The 27,610-nt window shown below is 44.6% G+C and overlaps 1 protein-coding gene across 1 annotated transcript; it reads right to left on the minus strand.

The window, feature by feature from the left end:
* Positions 1-1,116: 1,116 nt before the first annotated feature.
* LOC123440153 lies at positions 1,117-20,982 on the minus strand. The gene is made up of 11 exons (XM_045116727.1): positions 18,039-20,982; positions 17,658-17,897; positions 16,754-16,883; positions 15,658-15,810; positions 15,319-15,560; positions 15,168-15,234; positions 14,028-14,234; positions 13,655-13,878; positions 13,066-13,144; positions 12,850-12,987; positions 1,117-1,985 (listed from the first exon to the last, which is right to left on the minus strand). The coding sequence occupies exons 1-11, from the start codon at positions 20,777-20,779 to the stop codon at positions 1,776-1,778; spliced, it is 4,431 nt and encodes a 1,476-aa protein (XP_044972662.1). The 5' UTR covers positions 20,780-20,982; the 3' UTR covers positions 1,117-1,775.
* Positions 20,983-27,610: the final 6,628 nt, after the last annotated feature.

Here is a 27,610-nt window from a genome sequence, read left to right on the forward strand (position 1 = left end):
GTTGGGCTTGGCTGGGGTTGTACTCGCGAGCGGCGTCTTCCTCTTGCGGGTGCTATTGGAGTTGGTGGTGGTCGTACATTGCTGCTTGTGTCGTCAAATTGGCGTCAAAGGCCATGGACATGGCGGTGTGTGTGCTCGCTTGGGCCAAGGCCAAAGGGCTAGGGTGTATACTTGCTCAACAACGGTCATCGGCAGTCCTCGATTCAAGTCTCTTCTAGTCCACCAGAGCTAGCTAGGGATTCATGTGTGGGTACTTCCCATTGTGGGCATAAGCCAGAATCGAGGGTTGATGTCGGGCTATCAGTGGATGGAGGCGTCCGCTCTTCCTACCATGGTGAGTCCATAAGTGGTCGGATAGTGGTGTACCAGAGTTGGTATGGCGGGGCGACGGCATCACATGGTTGGCTGCATGGTTGGCTATCCGACGAGAACTATGGCGACGATGGTGGCCCTCCTCTTGGTCGTGTGGGCGGCGAGGGGGTAGCGTGGGGTGCCTCGGGCTCATCCTCTATCACACGGACGACACCCAGATCCAGATCTGGGAGTCTGGGATAGTTGTGTTTATCATGTTGACCTCCTACAGCACATTGAGTTGCCAAGCGAAGGCTCTGTGCTTTGGCGCCGACGGCGACGACATTCACGGGCGTCGTTCTCTTCTTAAAGGCGTTGTCGTGGTTCTCCTCTCCATGCCAAGGTTTCGAGCGATAGCACATGCCCACTTTGGACTCGGCAACGAAGACACTTTGCGCCGTCTTTCCCTCCTGAGGGAGTTGTTGTGAAGCTTAGGTCTGCTAGGGTGTGGCATGGCGATGTACCTGGTATTCCCCATGTTCTCCTTCGGTATTGTAGCTGTGTGCGTTCTATGTGATCCGATTATCACCGGATTTGCTTTATAAGAGGGTTACCTCTCCACCTTGTATCGTTCGACCGCATATTTGTTCTGTTGTTGGTTTATATATAAAACGGAACGAAATGTTGTTTCGAGAGAATAAAGAAAATGGAGAGAGAGGAACAAGTACTCCCTCCGTTTAGAATTACTTGTCGCACAAATGTATAAAAACGAATGTATCCATAACTAAAATGCATCTAGTCATTCTGAAATGTACAGGCAAAGCGTTCCGGGCCACATTGGTACTGTCAAAATTTCACGCTGTTCACTTAGTATCGTTACAGAAATTAAAATATGCCAGCATGGGTAAATTCGACACCTTTACCAAAAAGAAACCAAAACACGTGAACAATACTATACTTCTACAGAACAATCAACTGGTAACTTAAAGAGATTTGACTACGATACAACATTGTTTCCCACCGTCAAGTAGGGCACATTACATGAAGTAATCGTAAATGTAACAAAACCCCTGATACCAGCCCACCAGAAATAACTAATGCATCCCTGTGCACAACCATGAACAAATAATGTTGTTCTGTAAAGGGAAAGTGAAAAACTCTCTCCCTCTGATGTCACCTTGAACGGTGGCGTTTAAGATATTCAACCACCAAACAATCCTGTAGACCATCCAGACCTTAAATTTCCATACTCTTCCAAAGAACTGCAAGAGCAGACATCTAGGCTGCAATGGCAGACATCTAAGCTGCAATGCATCTCTGGGCGCCGAGGATGGAGGACGGCAAGTTAAGCAGTGGCACCCTAACAACTCCAGGATGACAAATGCCACACACCTTGGTGCAAGGAGGTCGCTCATGCTCATTTGCAGCCGATGCAAAAGATGCTTTCCGCGTTAACACGCAACCATGGGCATCTACCAACAAATTTACCAGTAGTCATCCGAATATTCATATCCAGCCCAGCGTGAGCGTGGTGCGCCTTTGTTTGATTGCCCTGCAGATTGCCAATGCCGAGGGTTAAAACCCCCTTCATAATGTCTTCTGTAGTGCTGTTCGGGCGACCTTGGTGTACTCCTCCCCTTATAAGCTCTCCTACTAGCATTTCTTAGATTCTCTTCAATATCATATTCTTCACGCTGCAAAATTCAAACAAAAGGGAAATGATTCACTGAATGGAAAATAAGTTTTGTTGTCGTAGCTGATAAAATGAAACGCAATGCATAAGTCTCATCTTGTAATTATAGAAAATTCACGGTTACAACCATTAATAAGTGTTACCTAACAAGCAGCATCAAAATCAAACCTAAAAGTAGATTGCCAGTTTGAACCAGAAAATTAGTGATTTCCTATACAGCTTGGATTTGGGTATTGAAATACATTCAAATTTGGAAAATAAACCTTGCAGGTATTTTAGTTGACCTGTCTTGCATCTTCAACTTCAAATTCTAAATTCCCATTTGGAACACTCTTGGGCAGTTACTTCCTCTTAAGGCTCTAACAAGCGAGAAAGAAAAACTGGTCATGGAGTGGCCTGAGGGCTGGTTTCAGTCTCAAGTCCTGGCTAGGGGTGTGCGATCAGTTTTCTTGGTTATATGGTTAAGTGTAACACCCAGTATTCTGTAACCTTGAATCTGGTTGAAATGATGTTAAGCTGAACCCTGAGTTGTTTGAAATGTTTCTCTCTCTGTTTGAATTTTTTAATATTGTTCTCTGCTTGTTTGAAGTGCTCTAAAACATGGGAAAAATTCATATGACCATTCTACTCCAGATCTGAATTCCAAATTTCTACCACTGATCATGCCATGGGAACAAGTCATAAAAATATTTTGGCCAAAAAGCATTTCTAAAATTATGTTTTCAAAAACCCTTAAGTCACGGCTTGAACTAGAAGTCCTTGATTTAAGTGGAATAAAAGCTTTGCAAACCTATGCCCGGATCCTACTAGTATTAGGACATCCCAAAACCACAAAATTATATTTTTGAAAATTATAATTCTCAGCTTTTTCTTAAGGCCAGAAATGGTTTGTCTTAGATTTGTCTAGATACGGATGTACCTACCATTCTACCACTAAAACATGTCTAGATACATCCGTATCTAGACAAATCTAAGACAAGTAATACGGATAGGACAGATTAGGTTAAAATTATTTTTATGTTTCAAAAATATTTGAGAAAATTTAGAGCGCAGAAGACATATTCTCCATATATGAGAGTTCCAACCCATGGTCATGACTAAAATCTCTCTACATGTAAAAATCTCATTTCTGCCAATTTCTAGGGTTTGAAATTTTTGCACAGGGCATGTTCTCCAAATATTCCCAAATAATTCCCGGAGTTGTGAATGTTGTCAAATATCCATCATGCCAAGTTTGAGCATCCAGTTCACCGATTTGACATGAAGATCCCCTATTTTTCTACTTCATGCAGAATCTTGTTTTGAAAATTTTGTAAAACAAAGTTCCTTTGTTTTGCCTCAAACTTTTACCAGAACCTTGCCATCCATTTATCTTCATCGAGTGCAAGTTTCAGCAGTCAATTTGACCCAGAAAAGATCCAAACTCCCTTGCCTAACTTCTGGACAGCAGGCCATTATTTGTCTCTCTCTTCCTCTCAGCCATTGCATTGCCACCTAGCTACATCCAGTCGACCCAAGTCACTCATTCATCGTGGCAACCTCCTGGACATCTCTCTTCTCTCCCTGGACCGGCCAGGTCAAAGCCAACAGTGACTAATTGGCACTGTTGAGTGCTTGCCATTGCTCCAGTGGCCTTCTGGCCAAACCTTCGTGTCATTGTGACTGTCATTGTGACGAAATCGACCATTGGGCAAAGCCCCATGCCCACTCTTCCTCCTATGACCGATGGGACAGCGTGTGTGCCAAGGTGTCCATCTCCTCGCTGGCCAGTGCCACACACGGCCTCCTAGCAACCTCCTAAACCCCCAGACTCCTTCCCTCGCCTCCATTCGCTCGCAAACACCCAAGCTTGCTCCAGAGTGCAGTTTTGACCTCCACAGCTGAAACTTGCTCTCGGGCGAGCCCCGACCACATCCATCCATCTCAATCGCCTCCACCATCACCGAATCTTCATCATGTGCCAAAAGCCCTGTCGTTAGCCGTAGGTAAGCTCAAGTTTGAGCTCGACGCCAATGCCTCGGGTCGCCGGTGGACCAGGCGATTCCAGCCATGCCTCGACCCCCTCTCGCTTCCATTCTTCTTCCAACGATGCAGAGCTCATGCATTCTTCTTCCATCAATGCGGAGCTCATGCATTCATTTTCCGCCGGAATCTATGGCTAAAACATCGAGTTCGTCATCGTCTTCTTCGTCGCCCTTCAGGTTCAACGCCGTCGCCGACTTTGTGGTCCCTGGCATCCACCACGACGCACGACGACCTCCTGAGCACGCTCGTGCCCACCACTTCTCGAGCTGCTGCCCCTATCACCGCCGGTGAGCACCACGTCGTCCCTGCCCAAGGTTAGGGATGGCAAGCAGGCCCGGTCCCCACATGTCATCCCGCCTCTCTCTCTATCTCTATCTCGTTGGTAGGCAAGCCAAACCACGCATGCGCGTGCACGCACATGGCTGCGATCGCTGGCTGGACCAGATCTGGTCGTTCGGCCCGTTTAGCTCAGCTAGGCCTTTTCTTTTTCTATTTCCAGTGAGATTGAAATAATTCCATAAGTTGAGTTACAAGTTCAATCATGCTCTATTTATCTAGCCATAGTGAACATTTTTCCTAAGCCTAGTTTCTAATGGATCTACTTTATTCACATGTATCAACTTTGGAAAATCCTAGAATATTCATTTGAGATCCAACTCCACTGAAACCAATTTATAAATGTTTCTAAAATCATGTCGCTTTTAATGGGAGCATCCACTCAAGCTTCATGTATATTCCTTGCATGCCCGTTATCTCCTTGATTGCACCAATATGAATTGTTCAAAAATCATGCTAGCTCTAAAAACACTAGGTTCACTTTGGTTATTCTTCTTATAACCAGAGATGTTCTAGAAAAATGACAATCCTATTTTTAGAGCACTTCTATTTTCTGCTTTGTGTTGCTTATTTTGTTCCGTTTCGATGTTACATAACAAAGTAGACAAAGGACTTGGAGAGGACCAAAAGCATTTGAAGACTTTACTGAGCCAGGCAAGCAACCTTTTGACCATGTCGATCACCCATTTATTTTGCTCATGAAGTAGACTTATTTTCATGCATTGAAAAACTATGATTATATGCATTGCTAGTAGTTGATGCTAATTGCATGGTATATGTGACACCCTAGATATGGATAACTCCCTTTCCTTGATAGCCCAGGAAACATTTGGTGGGCATAGCTAAATGCTATGGTAGATGCTTCGCCATGCAGGTAGGTTGGCCACAAACATACTCAAATTTTCTATGAAAACCCCGTCAGGTGACACTTATGCCTAAGAGAGAAAATAAATGGAAGTTACATAAAGGATTAGATTTAAGCATGTGACCGTCGACCCAACACCTAGCACAACCACACTACCTCTTATATGGGAAAGAGGCTTTATTGAGTACCTTGTTTGATACTAGCATAGCCCGCATTATTAGTGACAGAGGTGAGAGATTCACTCCCGATAAGGTGTCGTGCTCGAAGTAATGAGGCGGCTTGAGTGACGGTCTACAGGCACATCGTTGGTATGTGTGAGATTGTGTTCAAGAATCCAAGGTAGCTCCTTGGAGGCCAAGTGCGCCATTTGATGATGATGGGTTGGTACAAGGGATGAATACCAGCGCGCAGACTCTATTAGTGGCATCTAGGGAAAGCTACTGATCAGGCGTTTATCTCAAGTACAAAGGGCTAGTTATTTTGCTGGCTTCTAGAATAAGCTGGAATAAGCTGCCCCTACCTTATTCTAAAAGCCCAACCAATTTATTTATTTCTTTGAAGCCTACTTATTAAGACTTGAACTCCACCTATGTTGTCTCAACATAGCCGGTCCCAAGCTCGGGTAGATGAGGGTTGTGATAGGCTTGACGAGCCAACGTCAAAACTCAAACACTCTTATGGAGATGAAACCCAAAAGATTTTCGGTGGGGCAAACCCTCTCAGCGACACGCCACATCGGAGCCCCGGTGTAGTCTCAAATGGGCAAGGGCCAGGCCGTCACCCCCTGGTGGCGTGCCGTATCGTGATCTGGATACGGTGGCAAGTGAGCAAGGATAGGGCCGTCGCATCCTTAGTGGCGCGCTACATCGGCGCCCGGTGTAGTGGAAAATGAGCAAGGGCCTTCGTATTTGACTCGACGAGTGCGAAGGGTAAGGAAGCTAGCCAAGCCTAGGAGGATCCGCTTAGGAAGCTGGAACATAGGGTCTTTGACAGATAAGGTTCCGAAGGTAGTTGATACAGCGGTGAGGAGAGGTGTTGATATCCTTTGCGTCCAAGAGACCAAATGGAGGGGACAGAAGGCGAAGGAGGTGGAGGGTACCGGCTTCAAGCTATGGTACACGAGGACAGTTGTAAACAGAAATGGAGTAGGCATCTTGATCAACAAGAGCCTCAAGTGTGGAGTGGTAGACGTCAAGAGACGTGGGGACCGGATTATCCTGGTCAAGCTGGTAGTTGCAGATTTAGTTCTCAACATTATCAGCGTGTATGCCCCGCATGTAGGCCATAATGAGAACACCAAGAGGGAGTTCTAGGAAGGCCTAGAGGACATAGTTAGGAGTGTACCCATTGGCGAGAGGCTCTTCATAGGAGGAGATCTCAATGGCCACGTGAGCACATCAAACACAGGTTTTGAAGGGGTGCATGGGGCTTTGGTTATGGCGTCAGGAACCAAGAAGGCCTGGAAGGGTTGGGTGCCGCCCCGCGTCGGATTCTTTCACTGGCTCGCCAACAAAGACCGCTGCTGGACGGCAGCGAGACTTGCCCGACGTGGCCTGCAGCACCACCCGAAGTGCCTCCTATGCGACCAAGAGACAGAGACAATCCACCACTTGCTTCTAGCTTGCCCATTGGTCAAGCAAGCTTGGCACACCATTCTGGACTGGACGCATATAACAGTGCAACTACCAGGTAACGAACATACCTTGCATGACTGGTGGCAACGAGCGAAGGAGCAAACCCCGCCTGCACTCCACAAGGCTCTACAATCCATCACAATGCTTGTCCCCTGGATGATTTGGAAACAGCGGAATGATTGTGTCTTCAACAACGCGAGACCCTCGATAGAAGCATTAGTTGATAGGATCAAAGTAGAAGCCAAATGTTGGGCACAAGCTGGGGCACAAGGGATGAGAGTTGTGGTGCCCGCCTCCTGGGACGTCCATTGATGACGAACTGGCTTTGTAACCATCACCTCCTAGGAGGCATGTAATCTCCCACCTTTTCAATGAAACAAAACGCAAGCGCTCCTTGCATTTTCTCCTAAAAAGAAGAGAAAATCACATCCGGTGACTTTTAGTGTGTGCCTAGATTGTAAGGTGATACCTAGAGAGTGTTGTCCCTCAGCATAAGCTTGTGGTTGCTGATTTCCACTTCCGAATTCGTGCCGAGTGGGACAAGCGTGCCTAAGTAGCTAGAAAAGTAGCTAGAACGAAGTGGTGGAAGCTCAAGGGGAAGGTAACTCAGGCGTTCAAGGAGAGGGTCATTAAGGTGGATGCAGACAACATGTGGATGAAGATGGCGACTTACATTCATAAGGTGGCCTCAGAGGAGTTTGGAGTGTCCGAGTAAAATAGAAGCAAAATTAAAGATACCTGGTCTTGGAACGATGATGTCTAGAAGGCAATTAAGGAGAAGAAAGATTGTTTCAGACGCCTATACCTGGATAGGAGTGAGGACAACATAGAGAAGTACAAGATGGCAAAGAAGGCTGTAAAGCGAGCTGTGAGTGAAGCAAGGGGTCGGGCGTATGAGGACCTCTACCAACGGCTAGACACGAAGGAAGGCAAAAGGGACATTTATAAGATGGCCAAGATTCGAGAGAGGAAGACGAAGGATGTTGATCAATTCAAATGCATCAAGGATGGAGCATATCAGCTCCTGGTGAAGAACGAGGAGATTAAGCATAGATGATGAGAGTACTTTGACAAGTTGTTCAATGGGGAGAGAGATCTCTACTATTGAACTGGACGACTCCTTTGATGACACTAGCAGGCGTTTTGTGCGGCAAATCCAGGAGTCGGAGGTCAAGGAGACTTTAAAAAGGATGAAAAGAGGCAAGGCGATGGGCCCTGATTGTATCCCCATTGAGGTGTGGAGAGGCCTTGGGGGTATAACGATTTTATGGCTAACCAAGCTTTTCAACCTTATTTTTCGGGCAAACAAGATGCCAGAAGAATGGAGACGGAGTATATTAGTACCAATCATCAAGAACAAGGGGGGTGTTGAGAGTTGTACTAATTACCATGGAATTAAGCTGATGAGCCATACAATGAAGCTATGGGAGAGTCATTGAGCACCGCTTAAGAAGAATGACAAGCGTGACCAAAAATCAGTTTGGTTTCATGCCTCGGAGGTCGATCATGGAAGCCATTTTCTTGGTACGACAACTTATGGAGAGATACATGGGGCAAAAGAAGGACCTGTATGTGGTGTTCATTGACTTGGAGAAGGCCTGTGATAAGATATCGCGGTATGACATGTACAATAATGTTGTGACAAGTGTTTGAACAAGTGATGGCGGCACTGATGACTTCCCAATTAAAATAGGACGACATCAAGGGTCAACTTTGAGCCCTTATCTTTTTGCCTTGGTGGTGGATGAGATCACAAGGGATATACAAGGAGATATCCCATGATGTATGCTCCTTGCGGACGATGTGGTGCTAGTCGATGATAGTCGGTCGGGGTCAACAGGAAGTTAGAGCTGTGGCGACAAACCTTGGAATCGGAAGGTTTTAGATTTAGTAGAACTAAAATCGAGTACATGAGGTGCAGTTTCAGTACTACTAGGCACGAGGAGGAGGAAGTTAGCCTTGATGGGCAGGTGATGCCTTAGAAGGACACCTTTCGATATTTGGGGTCAATGCTGCAGAAGGATGGGGACATCGATGAAGATATGAACCATCGAATTAAAGTCGGATGGATGAAGTGGCGCCAAGCTTCTGGCATTCTCTGTGACAAGAGAATGCCACAAAAGCTAAAAGGTAAGTTCTATAGGACGGCGGTTCGACCCGCAATGTTGTATGGCGTTGAGTGTTGGCCGACTAAAAGGCGACATGTGCAACAGTTGGGTATGGCGGAGATGCGCATGTTGGGATGGATGTGTGGCCACACAAGGAAGGACCGAGCCCGGAATGATGATATACGAGATAGAGTTGGGGTAGCGCTGACTGAAGAGAAGCTTGTCCAACATCGTCTGAGATGGTTTGGTCATATTCAGCGCAGGACTCCAGAAGCTCCAATGCATAGCGGACGGCTAAAGCATGTTGATAATGTCAAAAGAGAGGCAGGGGTAGACCAAACTTGACATGGGAGGAGTTTGTAAAGAGAGATTTGAAGGATTGGAGTATCACCAAAGAACTAGCCATGGACAGTGGTGCGTGGAAGCTTGCTATCCATGTGCCAGAACCATGAGTTGGTCGCGAGATCTTATGGGTTTCGCCTCTAGCCTACCTCAACTTGTTTGGGGCTAAAGGCTTTGTTGTTGGTATTGTTGCTACTTATTAAGACTTGACTAGTAGGCTTCTAAAAAAATATTTTTGGTTGGGCTTCTCGAATAAGTTGGGTAGGGGCAGCTTATCTAGAAGCCTAAAAAAGGCACCAAATGAACTGGCCCAAAATCAGCTTTCTATGTTAAGGTGTCGTGTTATACTCCGAAGTTCACCAATTCTTGTGGGTAAAGTGTGCAACCACTATAGAGTAAAAATCTATTTGAATAGTCATCGTCCTCGGATAAGGACAGTTGGGATGACCACGCTTATACTATGTTCATAATAACCTGATGATGATAAGGATGGTGATGATATGGGTAGTAAGATGATGATGATGGTTAAGATGGGTACTGGGTACCGAGAATTGTGAGATGAGATGATCAAGTTGATGTTCAACATAATCTGTTATGTTGATGTCTGTAACCTGAAGCATCGTGGTTCTTCGGACCACAAGGCCTTGTTGTTTTCTTTAATAAGGACTTGTGCATTTCAAAATCAGCTTTCCGCAAACTGCTAAACATAGAAGCCTTTCTTTGTACCGAGTCTTGCATGAAGATTCTACTATTACATTCCTTGGGTTGCTCACGAGTACATTCAAATGTACTCACCTAGCATCCCTGGCTATTAACTTGGCCAGGAATGGAAGATACATGCTTTGAAGATAAGTTCCTCCACGATGTCAATGCGAACTAGCCGCTTCCCCATTTAGCTTGCATGTTGGTTATGGCTTGCTCCGTGGGTTCAACTTACCATTGTTGCTTTCGCTACAGTGTTAAATCACTAGTCGCCCTTATGGCTTATCTATGTAAGACTTGACCTAGTATCGTCTCCCCAATGTAAGATATATTCGTGTTGTAATGGATGTATGCTTGTGATATTAGTTCGTTGTACTCCGTGGCACACCAATGATGGGACCACTAATGTACAATCAGAGGTGTGAGCCCTATAGGCCGGTGTCCCCACATTCGGTCTATTCGGGTTAATTTTAATTCCAGGTTCCACAAATTGACAACCAAATTCATCACTAGCCAAACTACTAACTGAACAGAAATAGTTTGCAGCCGGGAAAAAAGGCAGAAAAAGAATAAAGGAAGTGGCAACTCACAATTCTACCAGCCACAAATGAACAGGTACATGCACAGTTCCACCAGTCACAAATCAAACATGCTAAGCAAAGCACAAATATATGCCATGGTGACGATTGCTCACGAATCAAACAAGCTACGCAAATCAAACATATACACCACCGTGATGATTAATTAAATTGTTGGACAACTCCGGGGCACTTTCCACTATGTCACATGTCTTCGTTTGCTCCACTGTCAGCCGGCAAGGGCCCATGGCGGGCTCAGTGTGAGAAGGAACGGCAATGTCTGCTATGGATGATGGGAGTTGGAGATCTTGGTCGTTGGGGAGAAGCGGAAAAGGTATTGGCGGTGGCAGAGAGAGGGGGACTAATGCAGCTAGGCACGGTCGTATGGATATGGAACGAGGACCAGGCTGCCTGGAACCACAAGAGTTAGTGGGCTTTGAGCTAAAAATATCGCAGCTAAGAGCATCTCCAACACCACACCACCACCACCACCACCCCAATCCATTTGTCTAGGCGGCACCATCACTGTTAAAGCAATAGCATCAAAAGACTCATGGATTTTGTTGAAGTGTATATGTGGCTTGCCTAGCCCTTTCCACCAGTTCGGACTTGGGGTTACGTTGGTAGTGCATGAAGTTTAACATGGTATCAGGGCCTAAGGCCTTGAGTTCAAGTCCTGGCTTTCGCAATTTATACAAAAATCGTTGTTACCCCCTCTATGACCACGTATAGGCGTCTTGAGCCATTCCTCTGAGTCTATGCACATGCTGACTTCCCACGTCACACATGAGAGGGGGTGTTGAAGTGTATGTGGATTGCCTAGCCCTTTATATCAGTTCGGACTTTTGATTGTGTTGGCTAGTGCATGAAGTTTAACAGATTTGGCATGTCAAGGTCTCACGATGACATCAATGTGCTTCAACAATAACCGTTGTTCGCAAGACTTTGTGATAGGAATGCTCCAGCGAGCAACTACACCGTCAACGAGCACAACTACACCATGGGGTACTATCTTGTTGATGGTATCTATTCTTAGTGTGCAACGTTTGTGAAGACTATCCCCGAGCCCCAAGGTAACAGAAAATGTCACTTTGCCCAAATACAAGAAGCTGCTAGGAAGGATGTGGAGAGGACATTTGGAGTGCTCCAAGCTCATTGGAGTATTGTTCATGGAGTTGCAACTATGTGGGATCGTCAGACATTATGGGAGGTGGTGAATTGTTGGGTGATCTTCCACAACATGATTGTGGAGGATGAGGGTGATGGTGCTTGACATGCTTCCGACTTTGAGAGACCCAAAGTACATGCCCGCCTTCCGAAATAAGATGCAGCCCAATGTTCTCAAGTTCCTAGAGATGGATCGACAACTTTGAGATCAACAGGCGCATGCACAACTACTCAATGATCTTGTGTAGCATATGTGGATTCATGCTCAAAATAATTAGATTGGTGATGTCATATTCATTTTAGTTTGAAGTATGCACTCCGAATAATATTTATGTTTGAACTATGTACTTTTTAATTTGAAAAAGTGTATTGTTGAATTGTTGTGTGCTATTTTCATTGGTTTGTATATTTGTATCGTTGAATGATCTATGCACATGCATGGATTTGGGGATTTTGGAAATGGAGGCATGGTTGCCCTCGCCCGGCTCCAGTCCGCGGACCAATGGGGGGTCAAATTAACCTAGTCCGGTTGGAGATATTTTAACTGCGCTGCACGGAACATCATTGACTTATTGGGTAGTTCAGTTTATGGAGTGACAACCGAATAGCACAAGAATTGGTGCCAAACCCAAAGCCCATAAACCAGATAATCCCATAATTTGGCTAATTCAGTTCGGTTTTCAGGTTGAATGGCACCTAATCCTGGCACCCATCTACCTCAAGTGTTTACCAACAGCAGTGTTATCAGTTCAGAGTTAAGACTGCTCTTATCAGATTTTCCAGTACAATGTTTACATTATAGTTGGAACTAAAAACGCACACGAGGTAATCTGTTCTGATTCCCTTCTAAGCTTCTACTCCCTCCGTTCCTAACTATAAGTCTTTTTGAAGATTCTACTAGAGACTACATACGAAGCAAAATGAGTGAATCTACGCTCTAAAGTATGTTTATATACATCCGTATGCAATCCGCTAGTGAAACCTCTAAAAAGACTTATATTTAGGAACGGAGGGAGTACTATGCATGTAACTGGTTGGGTGTGCTTTCATGCAAACATAAGTTAATTTCCATTTCCCAGAATCATAGTCAATTGCAGTTATGTTTTACCTTGTCAGGATCTGAAAGAATATTATATGCCTCTCCAATCATTTTGAACAGATGATCGGCATCTGCATAAACCTCCTTCACGACATCCCTCCAAAACCCATCATCAGCATTCTCATTTCTTACAAGCAGTTGAGTGGCCTGCAGGTCAAAGTGGTGTAAAAAGCAAACTTTGCCTACATAAAGAACCAATGAGAATTTTTCTGAAATAATGGGAACCTTATCCGGGTGGTGTCTCAATGCAGCTTTTCGGTAGGCCTTCTTAATATCTGCTGGAGAACAGGAAGGTTCGACTCCCCTGGAAAAATGGATAACACCCAATCGAGTTATCTCCGAATGACAGGATCAATACAGAATTTGCTTCATTCCATGAAAAGTGGACAGTTCACCAAAAATTTCAAATAGTGACATAGAAATGAGATTTTCAAGTTCTGGTAAAATCGAAGCTAAAGCATGTCAACTTGGTGGTGATAGATGAAGTTCCGTTGCAACATATATAGTAGAACATAATTTCTTGCCGATGTCACTTCAATGTCATATTGATGCTCTTACAAACAGTTTCAGACACACTGAAGAGCAGAGAGAGCAAATTTCCACTAAGGCTATAAGAAAGCAGAGTCAGTTCTTGTAGGCGTAATCAATGGTATTCTTTGTTTTTCTATGATAATAAAAAGGGGAAACAAATGTAAGAGGCATGCTTTAATTTGATAAGGTGCAACTGTTCTGGATGATGGAACTGGAACTAAACCTGTGGCAAGGAAAACACTATTATACAAACAGACAGGTAAATTTCACTTCGAAAACTTACAAGATTAAATAAAAATTCAAGGGAGTATCTTTTCTTGCTTCATCCTCCGCAGATACAAGTCGGGCACGCGCCTGCTTCAGGTCACTATGCTTGTTGAAAACTTTTGGTGACACTCCAGGCTTATTGCCTTGCTTTTGAAGAAGTGAGATTAGCTTCCGTAAATCATTAGCAGATTGCCCATGATCCCTTATCATCTCATATAAGGTGGCTCGCCTGGAAATTGCCTGGAATTAAGAAGCTATTAGATTAAATCCTTGAACAATGATGTACAGTTCAGATAGTCTGTGTCTAATCTTTGACCTCCAGTTATTTTATACAAAACATGTGAAAAAAGAGAGGCTCGTAACACAGAACAAAAGCTACTAAAGTATACCTTGGGATAATTTGCATCGAGAACCATGGCTAGTGAACAATCTGCAATTGCATCAGTAAGTTGACCAAGTGCTTGATGTGCAGCTGCACGGTTGCAAAAGCAGACAGCTGAAAAGGGCCGTGAATCACTATTGTACACCAAAGCCGCTGAATACTGTTCCACAGCTTCTGAATATCGCCGAGCTTGAAATGATTCATTTCCCGCAGCCTAATAGGATCAAAGATGAAGAAAGAACAATAGCATTTATCATTGTTGATTCCAGACTGCAAGGACTTGGGTTTCGATTCTGTTAGATTTCTCAGATTTATGACTCCATTCTTGATTTTCAAGTTATTAGTTTGCTAGCCTGCTATATAATGTCTGTCCGGCTACATAAGATTGGCCAGCTATAGCAGGTGCACATGCACGCGCGCGCACACACACATACAACTATCAGACGGACAACGCTGCTCCCCCACCAACGCCCCTGCCTCCCCAACCCCCAGATGGAGTGGCTGAAAATGCCACACACACACACACACAACCGTCAAACGGACTACGCTGCTCCCCGAATGGCACCCCTGCCTCCCCAACCCCAGGCAGAGTGGCTCAAAATGCCAGGGTATGAAGCAACCAGGGGGCAGTTTTATTTTGTTTATTAATGTTTTCTGAAATTAATTAATGTGAAAACTCAACATTGTTTCTTCTTTTAAATCTGAGGCCACATTCCAAACCATGTTTCCCTCTATGAGAAGGTTTTCTTGCTTGTTCTTTATTCTTTTTGTTGGTCCAGGAACTTGTGGATAGAATTCTGAGGCCAAGTATAACTGAAGCTATGAGGTTAATATGACTTAGAAATGAGATGACAATAATAATGCATATACGTCAGCGAACACCATGTATATGGAACTTACAAAAAAATAGAAAACTTGATTGTTCAACTCAAATTTAGCCGTCGGGAAATGTAGAAACAATTTATAGCATTCAAAGTAATAGGATGCCAAGGAAATATAATCAGCATACACAAACCATTGGTAGATATGACAAACCATTGGTAGATATGACAAACCATTGGTAGATATGACACAAAACATATCAGCAGGTTTCTACTTTGCTAGTGTGCCAGAGGATGAAGAAAAATCAATAGAAACAGATATATACCTTGAAGGAAAGAAGTTTCCTTATACTTGTAGCCAATGATGAGAAACAATTTGTAGTGCTCCCGTCACTGCATGATTGTCACATTCAGAAGTTAAATATCACAATACAAGCTGCAAAAAGAAGATGAAATCACAGGACCTGCAAAATTTACCTCTCTTCGGCAGGTGTCACTAGCTCATGCCTCTTTAACAAGTCAAGAGACTCTTCAAGCTTGCCTAGAAGGAAGTAGGACTTGCAAATAAGGAATGGTCGCCAAAGTGTTACAGAGCATTCTGCCTTTTCAGATACACTGGAAATATTTGGCTCTTCATTGGCATTAATTGAAACAGAATTTCTTTCAGCTAAATCTGCTGTTTCTTGACAGAGTTCAATCACTTCTTCATATCTTCGTAGCTGTTTAGTGTCGCAACCATATTAGTGAAGCGGTGATTAAAAAATGAAGGATTCTTAACAATTCATCAGTGTAAAACCTCAGGCTATAAATACATACCGTCAGGAGTGCCTCTGCTTTCATCTCCATTAGGTTATCCGAGTGTGAACTTATGTGCAATGCACTGGAGATAAGTTCCAAAGCTGTTTTTGCTTCAGGCAATGTTCTTTTCTTAAGAAGCTCCCTGGCCTGGGATATACAGTCTGCCACTCTCTGCAGTATTGGTAAAAGGATGTCAATGAGATATAATGCTAGAACAAGCAGGTAACTCAAATCTTATTTCTACTGGGAAGTTTTGAACTCAATTAAATTGTGGGTACTCCCAAAGGAAACGATCATTCAAAAACTAGTACATCCGATCCAAGAAGGGAATGTAACAATTGCATATCGATAACTAGGTGGTGCCACCAAACCAAGACGAGAGATTCAACATGCATTAAGCGGATAGTCATATACTATGGGGTTGGTACGTGATTCTGGATCTTCAAGTCCAAACACAAATTATATTGGAGAAGCTCACGCTATTTTAGCAAGACCAAAAGTGATCTTCAAATTTTAGATGCAGGTAGCCAAATGTAGCTTATATCATTGACTAGCTATTAGTGCGCACAAGATATGCCCCTGCAGCCGAAGCAAAGGAAGGTGTATCAAACAGTAACTCCTTGATGATACCTTGTTTGCCTAGCCAAAGTATTCCACATAGCTACCCAGGAGCCAAATCAGGGACTGGGCACCAGGTCCTGGCTTGCGGCTTATATGGCCACCTACAAGCCTACTTGGAGATACGCATTAGCTTAATCAGGGAGTTGGCAGACTCCGGTCTGCAACCTAGGACCCTGATCAGGATTCATGCATTAGTCTAATCAGGGATTGCGCACCAGGAGATAGCCTGACACCAAAACCATCTAGCCCTTTGGTTAACATTGATTGTCTGATTGTAGCCACACAAAATACATACTTTCATAACGTATTGCTAGAGAACCACAAGTTGTTGGTATGTTGGACTGACAAGACTGAAGGCGTAAACTCCAAAACATGCTGATATCACTAAACTGAACAGAAGAAAAAAATTAAAGGGTGGTTTAATATGATGATACTACTAAGTTATACAGGATTAAAAACTTGAAGGTAACCACTTGAGCAGAAAAAAACATGCCTTGACTCTTTCCAGACCATTAGAAGCCTCAGCAAACATTTTGGTGTCAAAATCAGCAGTGTTACTAGATTTCAAACAGGCTGTGTAATTGTTTGATGCACCTTCAAGATCCCCAAGCGCAAGTTGACAACTGCATTCGTAGATAGTAAGAAGTTAAACCTAGCAATCACTTAAGAAGTTTAACGGTAAGAAAGTACCAGCAACTGAAGTTGCTGGGTTAATGGTCTCTCCAAAGTACTCTAGTACAACACATATCAAGCGGCAAACCAGATAATCACAACAGAAATGTTTTCCCATGGGCTATTAGTTTTAGTCATGTAAAATAACATGGTTATGACCTGAGCAACATAAGAGGAGATCTGAATTATCTGAGCATACTTGCAGTATTGCAACCAGAAGGACACACATTACTGACCTTCCAGATGCATATAAATTTAAAGTTATTAATAATGCTAAAAGTAACTTTGAATCTTCCATGATAAAAGAACAGAACATACCACTATTTGGCATTTACCAGAAAAATATACATCAATGGCCCTTGCATAAATTTAGTTCCTCGTATGATGATCGGGGCTCTGATGTTTTTTGCTGAACCATACATGCTATTGCAATGGAAAAAGTATCAATCTTTAATTCTGTAAAGACGTGAATCTCAGTGGCAGCGGTCCATACACCTTCTCCTACACCGTCTTACATGTGGGATAATCTCAAAGCAAAACCTATATGTCTCTAGATTCTACTCGAGGCAGGGCTTGGCCGAGAGATTAGATCGATGCAAAGGGTGTGTCATGTAGCATAACAGTTATGGTTTGACATGCTGAAGCAATCTAATTTGTTGATCTGTAGCACGGTATTTAGCTAGTATACAGAAGAATTAGTTGAGTTGAGGATAGCAACTCCTTACTTTGCTGCACGAACTTTAGCCTTAAGAAAGGTGGGATCAATAGATGTCGCCATCAAACAATCTTGAAGACCTTCTCTCATTCTCCCCAGAGACATTTTAGTAGCTGCACGGTTGCTATAGCACAGCATCAATGCATGGGAACAGCGTCCAGAAGTTCCATACTGGGAAATCGAATTTATTCCACGGGTATAACACCCCTCTGCAGTAGCAAAGTGACCATTTGCATAGGCTTGATTCCCACTGGCACAAATAAAACAAACAAACTATGATATATCAAAAACTGGAGTAACACAAGCTTTTGCAGTAAGATATTTCTAAATGCCACAACGATGGCAATGAGATATATAGAAAAAGAAAAAAGAAAAACATGTCCAGACAAACCTTGTACGCCAGGTCTCACAAGTCTCCAAATCTGCAGAAATTGATGCATCTCTCCTCAACTGCTCTCTCACTGAATTTTCTGTTGTGCTTGTTTCTGGGGAAAACTGCATGCTCTTTGTGTCTTGTGAGCCTTTTGGTTGTACAGAAGCCTGGGTAGCTGAAGGCTTAGGCGCCTGACCAACCTTAGTCCTTAACTTTCTTTTTGTAGTATGTCTTTGTGTCGGTAAGGAACTTTCAGGGTACAGTGATGCACCAAAGGTGAAGTTCAGCCCACTCAAATTTACCGAGCTTGATTGAATATTAACAGGTTCACCAGACTCGTGTGGTGTTCTAGAGGTGTTCTCTTCGCAAATTGGCCCACTAACATTACATCCAGAACCATCAACCCAAGCTTCTGTTGTGTACATTTTAGGTTCACCGTTTGCACCAACATTCATATTAGTGAAAATGGGCTGCGGTGCATTACAGAAATTTATCTCTCCATCGAAACTAGAAAAGTTGCTACCAAAATTACTCTCAGATGCATCCGCGATTGAATCTCTGCCTTCATCTTGATACGTTGGAAGATCAGCATCAATAACCAAGTGCTCAGTTGCAGAAACTAGATCATCTTCAGCACAACTGGTGTTCTGATTTGGGACATTACTATCACCAATGTCAGTGGACTGATCACAACTCACGAATGGCTCTCTTGGCACTTGTTCAACTGATGCCTGATAAGGAGAACAATCCATTGGAGAATAGTCACCTGTTAAATCTGAAGCTAGTCCATTGGCGCATGCTTCTTGAGAAACTTGATGGAGTTGACCATGTTGTTTTAGCCTAGTTGGTCTTTTCTTTTTCCTTGTGCTTTTCTGTGCTTCCTTTTTGTCTCTATACGCTGATTTTATATAGTCTATACCAAATAAGCTCTCTCTGGAGCAACTAGCAGGATCTTGTTTGACCGCACAAGATTCACCAGCACTTCCTCTTCCTCCATTCGGAGGGTTGGAACTAAAAGAGGGCATCGCATTTGCAGAAGTAGAGAAACTATTCAACGGAGTAAACGGGCATGACTCCTGAACTTTGGGCTGAGGAAAGGTATGATATCCTAGTACAGCTTCTGCTTTGCTCTGAAAGGAAAATTTAGGAGTACAAGCATCATTTGCCTTGACATTTCCATCTGACGGTCCTTCCTCGTTGATGTTTAATTTCTTGATATCATCTTGCAGTGCATGTTCTGCAGCCCCTTCAGATAGAGCATTTACACTGCTGCCACTGCCACCATTAGCCAAGTTCCCTCTACTGCCCTTTGACTCAGAGGATACATTAGTTTGAAAGCTTGTGAATGATGTGGTCTTCAAAGAAGAAAAACTTGAAGTTGCATTACTTCCAAAAACAAATGGTTCTGGTTGCCGTGCAGCAGCTTCATCTTTCATGCTCTGAGATGGGACTACCTGCTCTATATTTAACTTTGTCATCTTCTCCGGAAGTGTGCTCCCCATAGTACCATGAGCTGAAGTACAAGTGCTTGTACTTGCACCACTGCCACTATTATCACCATTATCCATGACAACCCTCATTGACTGCTCTGAAGCAGAGTATGTGTTTCCATTTCTTCCAAATACAAAAGCCTCTGGTGAACAATTTGTATCATCACTTTTCATGCTCTTCGTAACTCCACCTCCTACATTCAAATTTGATGCCCTCTCTGGAGGTAAATTGGCAGCACCATTAGCAGAGGTAGAAGCATTGCTATTCCCAAAGGAGAAAAATATACTGCCCTTGTCTGAAGTATTGCTTGAATCATTGCTAAATATAGTACCTGCAGTTTGGCCATCCCCAAAGCGAAACACTTCAGTTTGATGACTACCGCTACCTCCATCTTTCATGTACTTAAATGTGCCACTTCCTATATTCAACTGTGTTATCTTCTCCTGAAGCACACTTGCATCATCAGCACCATAGTCTCCAGCAACATCAATAGTGCTTTCTGCATGACCACTTTCTGGTGTACCATTTGCCTGAGTAACCTGAACTGAACTGGAAGCACATGAATCGGCACAAGAGGAAGCAGTGCTCCTACTATCAGCAAAACTCCCAGCCCCATTGCTTCCAAACACAAAAGTTTTGGGCCCAACATTAGCACCCTCGTTCTGTAATGGCACTTGGGTTCCTATATTCAACTGTGTCAGCTTTTCCGGGAGCACATTCGCATCCCTGTTGGAAGCGGAAATGGGTATAGTAGCACCAAAAACAAAGCTCTTCTGGTTTTGATCCACCCCCTTACCAGCACCAACGCTGCATTTACCTGGACTCTGCAGGTTCAGCTTCCCCATCTTACGGTCCAGCTTCGAAGCAGCTGATGAGCCTACATCGAACCGTGGCAGGCTGTCCCTCACGCTCCCAAACACGAAGGGAGCTTCATTGGATGACGCCGGCGGCTGCTGCTGTCTCGCCGCTGGAGCAGGCCCAAACACATTGCCCGCCTTCTGGCCCTTCCCGAATTCGTGACCACCGCCACCACCCACACTCCCCGACCCGCCAGTTCCGTCCTGCCCCAACGCATCCGTACCGCCGCCGAGAAATGGATTCCACGGCGCCGAGGTCGAGGTCGACGGTTGCGCGCGAGAGCGGGAGGTGGTGGCCGCGTGTCGGCGCTTGGCCAGCCGAGGGGCTCGGCGGGACGGCGGCGCGGCGGAAGGGTCAGCGGATGGCGGCGGCGGCGGCGCGAGACCGAGACCTAGGTGGGGGGTGGTCATGGCGGCGGCGGCTGGATGGGGCCAGCTAGGGTTTTAGAGCGCGGGGCAGGGCGCTACCGCCCGCGGCATCCCCTTCGGCGGCGGGGCGGCGGCGGGCGGCGGGTGATCGGTGGGGAAGGTTCTGGAGAGGCGTGGAAGGGCGCGATTGATTTGGGGAAGGGCGTGGCAAGGCGGAAGGGGAGAGGAGAGGAGGGCAGGGGGAGGTTGCTTACGGAAGGCGGCGAGGGCGATGCGTGGGCGTCTATTGGTTTGATATAATAATAATTTCATGTACTTACTTGGGCAGGGTTTCCTTCGGAGACGCTGTCCCGTTTTTCAAATTTGGAAATGGCCTGCCTTGGGTCGCTCCGAGCTGGACTTTTTGCTTACAGCTCGTTTGGCTCCCCTGATTTCATTTCATTTGATTGAAATGAAATGAAATCTCTATCAAAATTTCATTTGGCTGAATCAAGATTTCAAATTCAAATTTCGTGTTTGGCTGGCACTAGCATTTTTAGGTCAAATCTGCAGGGAAGGAGAAGAAGAGCAGAATCCTTACCGGCGGCAAGAGGGACAGGTGGCCTCCGTCGTGGTGTCCTTACCTTGCTGGAGGAGAGGATCGGTCCATGGCGACCTGGGCAGAGGAGATGGACCTGGACGAGGCGATCTAGGCGGAGGAGAGGGACAGGGACGGGGCGATCTGGGCAGATCAACGAGATCCGGGCGGAGCGACCTTGCCGGAGGAGAGGGTGGCGTGTAGCCGTGTGGGTGGAGGAGAGGGTGGCAGCGGCAGGAGGAGGAGAGGGGTCGGGATCGGGAGAGAGGTGTGTCAGGGAGGGGAATTCACAAAAAATATAGGGTCTGGGGAGGGAATTCGACCTAGCTATGGTACATGTCCATTGGATTTGAGAAATGAAATCATATCTTCAATTCTGTGACGACCAAACACGTTGGGGATGGAATTTGGAAATGAAATCCGTGAATTCTAACCTAAATGAAGGGAGACAAACGAGTTGTTATACTACTTCCTTCCAAGCATTTATGCATTCCGAGCACGAGACGTGCGTGAGTTTTCCGCGACGTTTGTGTTCGTAAAATTTGCATACAATCGTAGTTTGTGCATTCATCGATCTTCTATGGAGTAAATTGCATGGAAATATCATACAGTATGTGTAGATTGGTATCAAGTTTGCTAATTTTCTCATGTCAGTACCAACTTTAAGGCGAGCCGTTGCAGATCAGGTGCCACGGTGGCGTTGAAACTGATCGGTCCAGCCCAACTGTGAGGTGCCACGGTAGCCAATCGGCGCGTGCCCGCGTGCTGACTTGGCCTAGCCCGAATCGGTCGAATTTGTTCGTCCCGAGCGGCTATGGCGTTGACGACTCCGGCAGGCGGCGGCCAGGACTTCGACGGCGGCGAAGACATGTCGTACATACGTAGCTCCGCGGTTGGCGGAATCTACGACGACGGGGGCGGCGACTCCAGCTCCGCGTATTCCACCGACGACGAAGAAATTTCAGAGCCGTCGTTGTCCATGGAGCAGCGGTTGCGGCTCGCCAAGCTTTTGGTGGTGAACCTTAGCAGTAGCCATGAATGGACTCATGGTATTGGCGACATGTTGTAAGTTCTGTTCATCTTCCCTACTTCTCCTCCTTCTCGTGTAATTGGGGATTAAGGTTTCCTCACGGGATTACTTTATTGAATTTGAGTACTAGGAGTAGGGCACTCCATAGAAAATTTAGGAGTAGGGCAAGTTGTTGCTTCTGTTTTACTTTGTGCTGAAACTTAGGAGTAGGGCACTACCATAGAAAATTTAGTCAAATTTAATTTTCCTATTAAGTACAGTTTATAGAAATTTATGAGTAAGGGTACTGAAAACTAGAAATTTCCTTTGTGTTGTAGTCTCAATGAAGACATTTGGGAAGTTAGGATCTATTTTGATGCTCAAGAACCTTTCGAGAGGAAGCTATGCACTTCAGATGTTAATTACTTGAATACAGCTGCACTGATGGAAACACAAGGATTTAGTGTATATGACTCTTCGTGTCACATTGAGAATCCAGGTTTAAGAGAGCAAGGGCTCGAAATTGTAGTTAGTGATGCTGAATTACAAATGATAAAGAGGGAGAATAAGGATACTATGGTACTTGATTTGCTAGTTAGGGCTTGTCCACGTCGTGCTAGTGAATTTGAGATTCAACACTCTCATAAGCCATATTTGTCCCCTATTGCGTATGAAGAGCCTGTTGTGTTTGATCCGAGTGATCCTCCTATATTAGTTGTTGATCAACAAGGAGTTGTTTTTGAAAGTCAGTGTAACAGCTCTACTACAACTCATGCTCCTGCTATTTGCACACAAGAAAGCAGGAATTTAAATGCAAATTTGAAAGCAGTTTATGAAGAAGAAGAAGAAGAGGGGTACCAGGGATTTGATGTATATGAGGACAGTGATGCTTGTCCCTGTGATAATGAAGTTCAAATTGGAAAATACTCTTATTATATGTCTCGTGATGGAGATGTAGAGATGCGAGAGGGAAAGAGACAGAGAGAGGAAGAAGAAGAATATGAAAAATAAATGTTGAACAATCAGAGGAGGAAGAAGTACTGCATTATGAGGGTGACACTGAAGTTGAGGAACTTTTTGAGCTGGAGGAACATGAAACATTGGTTACGGAAGGAGATGAACCTTCAGAGAAGAAGCAAAAGTTGCCTGTTAGGAGAGGACCAACAACAAGGTCACATTCAAGTGTGATAGAAAAGTTGGAACCAGATTTCAAACCTTCATCTTATGAAGAAGAGAAGGGTTTGCTGAAGAAGAGTGATGATGATTGTTTTGAGCCACTGTCATTTGTCCTACCAAAGAAAAGGAAGATTAGGGCAAAGAAGAGGCATGCTAGTAAATGGTATAATGAGAAAATGGATCAGCCACATCAGCAACTCTACCTACACTTGTGTTTTAAGGATCAACATCAATTCAGACAAACTTTGTTGAATTTACACATAACTCGGGCCAGAAATTTCAACTACCACAGGAATTCACATCAGAGAATAAGTGTTGAGTGTAGAAATAAACCGTGCAAGTTCTTTATGGTGGCAGCAATTATAAAAGGGGAGAAAACCTTTGTAATTAAGAAAACAAGAATAGAGCACACTTGCCCTTGTACTACAGAGACCACCAGGGTTAGTGCTAAGTGACTGGCACTGAAATATGAGCCCCACTTCAGATCTGATCCAACTTACTAGCATTCAAACTATCATTGATGCATGCATGGAAAATTATGGTGTAGATGTTCCAAAGACTATGGCATATATGGCAAAGAACACAGTTATTGATGTTGTGTTAGGAGATCACAAGAAGCAATATCCTAGGCTAAGAGAATATGCTCAGACTGACCTAGATACAAACCCTGGGAGCAGAGTTATAGTCAATATTGTTACTCCAACACCTACTAAAAAAAATTCCCCACCCAGGCCCAATATTCCATGCCATGTTCTACTGCATCAGTGGAGCAAGGGAGGATTTTCTCAAGGGGTGTAGACCATTCATTGGTTAGTTTCTGAATATTGTGCAGTACTTATTGTTTCTCATTTAAAATATATTTAATTGTTTGAAATGTTGATTCTAGGTGTTGATGGATGATTTATTAAGCTGACTACTAGTGCTCAACTCCTTGCTGCCACTGATAGAGATGGCAATAACAATATATATCCACTTGCATTTGGCATTGTTGGACAAGAGGACACACCTAGTTGGTGTTGGTTTCTAGACCAACTTAAAATTTGCCTGGGGGGAAAAGATGTTGGGGAACGTTGCATGGGAAACACAAAAAATCCTACGCACACGAAGACCTATCATGGTGATGTCCATCTACGAGTGGAGGTTAGATCTACGTATCCTTGTAGATCACACAGCAGGAAGCGTTAAGAAACGTGGTTGATGTAATGGAACGTCTTCACGTCCCTCGAACTGCCCCATGATCCGTCCCACGACCCGTTCCGATCTAGCGCCGAACGGACGGCACCTCCGCGTTCAGCACGGGTATAGCTCGACGATGATCTCGGCCTTCTTGATACAGCAAGCAAGACGGAGAAGTAGATGAGTTCTCCGGCAGCATGACAACGCTCCGGTGGTGGCGATGATCTACTACTGCAGGGCTCCGCCCGAGCTCCGCAGAAATCCGATCTAGAGGTAAAACTATGTGGAATAGGCTAGAGTTGCAAGTGGCAAAGTTGTGTCTCAAAAAGCCCTAAACCACCACTATATATAGGAGGGAGGGGGAGGGGCTAGCCTTGAGGGACAATTCCCTCAAGGTGTGCCGGCCTCCAGGAGGAGGAGGACTCCTCCTCCAATTCGATTCGGGAAGGAGGAGTCCTCCTCTTCCTTCCCACCTCCCTCTTCCCTTTTCTTTTTCTTTTCTTTTGGTATTTTATTTAGGTGGCGCCATAGCCATCTTGGGCTGACTCCACCAGCCCACTAAGGACTTGTGGCGCCACCCTAGGGCCCTGGGCTCACTCCCACGTGGGTGGCCCCCTCCAGGTAAACACCCGGAACCCATTCGTCACTTCCGGTACACTGCCGGAATTGCTCGAAACTTTCCGGTGACCAAATGAAACCATCCTATATATCATTCTTCGTTTCGGGACCATTTCGGAAACCGTCGTGACGTCTGTGATCTCATCCGGGACTCTGAACAACATTCGGTAACCACACATATAACTCAACTATACTAAAACATCATCGAACCTTAAGTGTGCAGACCCTGCGGGTTCGAGAACTATGTAGACATGACCTGAGGCACTCCTCGGTCAATATCCGATAGCGGGACCTGGATGCCCATATTGGATCCTACATATTCTCCGAAGATCTTATCGGTTGAACCTCAGTGTCAAGGATTCATATAATCCCGTATGTCATTCCCTTTGTCCTTCGGTATATTACTTGCCCAAGATTCGATCGTCGATATCCGCATACCTATTTCAATCTCGTTACCGGCAAGTCTCTTTACTCGTTCCGTAATACAAGATCTCGTGACTTACACTTAGTCACATTGCTTACAAGGCTTGTGTATGATGTTGTATTACCGAGTGGGCCTCGAGATACCTCTTTGTCACACGGAGTGACAAATCCTAGCTTGATCCATACTAACTCAACGGACACCTTCCGAGATACATGTAGAACACCTTTATAGTCACCCAGTTACGTCGCGATGTTTGATGCACACAAGGTATTCCTCCGGTGCCAGTGAGTTATATGATCTCATGGTCATAGGAATAAATACTTGACATGCAGAAAACAATAGCAATAAAATGACACGATCAATATGCTACGTTTATAGTTTAGGTCTAGTCCATCACATGATTCTCCTAATGATGTGATCCAGTTATCAAGCAACAACACTTGCACATAGTCGGAAAACCTTGACTATCCTTGATCAACTGGCTAGCCAACTAGAGGCTTGCTAGGGACATTGTTTTGTCTATGTATCCACACATGTATCTATGTTTTCATTCAATACAATTATAGCATGGATAATAAACGATTATCTTTTAACAGGAAATATAATAATAACTATTTATCATTGCCTCTAGGGCATATTTCCAACAGTCTCCCACTTGCACTAGAGTCAATAATCTAGTCCTCGCAACGCCACGCAGTTTACATTGTAATAAATCTAACACCCATATAGTTCTGGTGTTGATCATGTTTTCCCGTGGAAGAGGTTTAGTCAGCGGGTCTGCTACATTCAAATCTGTGTGCACTTCGCAAATATTCACGTCCTCTCCTTCGACGTAGTCACGGATGAGGTTGAAGCATCGTTTGATGTGTCTGGTCTCCTTGTGAAACCTTGGTTCCTTTGCTAGAGCAATGGCACCAGTGTTGTCACAGAACAGAGCTATTGGATTTAGTGCGCTTGGCACAACTCCAAGATCCGTCATGAACTGCTTCATCCAGACACTCTCCTTTGCTGCCTCCGAGGCAGCCATGTACTCCGCTTCACATGTAGAATCTGCTATGACGCTTTGCTCGGAACTGTACCAGCTTACCGCATCCCCATTAAGAATAAATATGTATCCGGTTTGCGACTTAGAGTCATCCGGATCGGTGTCAAAGCTTGTGTCGACGTAACCTTTTACGACGAGCTATTTGTCACCTCCATAAACGAGAAACATTTCCTTAGTCCTTTTCGGGTACTTTAGAATATTCTTGACCGCCGTCTAGTGATCCACTCCTGGATTACTCTGAAACCTGCCTGCCATGCTTATGGCCAAGCCGACGTCTGGTCTAGTGCACAACATTGCATACATGATAGAACCTATGGCTGAAGCATAGGGGACGAAACTCATTTGTTCTCTATCTTCCGCAGTTGCTGGGCATTGAGTCTTACTCAATTTTATACCTTGTAACACTGGCAAGAACCCTTTCTTGGACTGATCCATTTTGAACTTCTTCAAAACTTTATCAAGGTATGTGCTTTGTGAAAGTCCTATCAGGCGTCTCGATCTATCCCTATAGATCTTAATGCCTAGAATGTAAGCAGCTTCTCCTAGGCCCTTCATAGAGAAACTTTTATTCAAGTAATCCTTTACGCTCTCCAAAAACTCCACGTTGTTTCCAATCAGCAATATGTCATCCACATATAATATTAGAAACGCCACAGAGCTCCCACTCACTTCCTTGTAAATACAAGATTCTCCAACCACTTGTATAAACCCAAATGCTTTGATCACCTCATCAAAGCGCTTATTCCAACTCCGAGATGCTTGCACCAGTCCATAAATGGATCGCTGGAGCTTGCACACTTTGTTAACATTCTTTGGTTCGACAAAACCTTCGGGTTGCATCATATACA

Source organism: Hordeum vulgare, chromosome 1H, assembly GCF_904849725.1.
Source record: "Hordeum vulgare subsp. vulgare chromosome 1H, MorexV3_pseudomolecules_assembly, whole genome shotgun sequence".
NCBI classification, from domain to species: Eukaryota; Viridiplantae; Streptophyta; class Magnoliopsida; order Poales; family Poaceae; genus Hordeum; species Hordeum vulgare.

What these genes read in the sequence shown, in the direction of transcription:
- LOC123440153 (XM_045116727.1), bottom strand. Translation starts at nt 20,779, where the DNA reads ATGACCACCCCCCACCTAGGTCTCGGTCTCGCGCCGCCGCCGCCGCCA. An exon ending in TCGATGCAAATTATCCCAAG is followed by an intron (nt 13,879 to 14,027) that starts GTATACTTTAGT and finishes TCTTAATTCCAG; the next exon opens with GCAATTTCCAGGCGAGCCAC. An exon ending in TTCTTTCAGATCCTGACAAG is followed by an intron (nt 1,986 to 12,849) that starts GTAAAACATAAC and finishes TGAATTTTGCAG; the next exon opens with CGTGAAGAATATGATATTGA.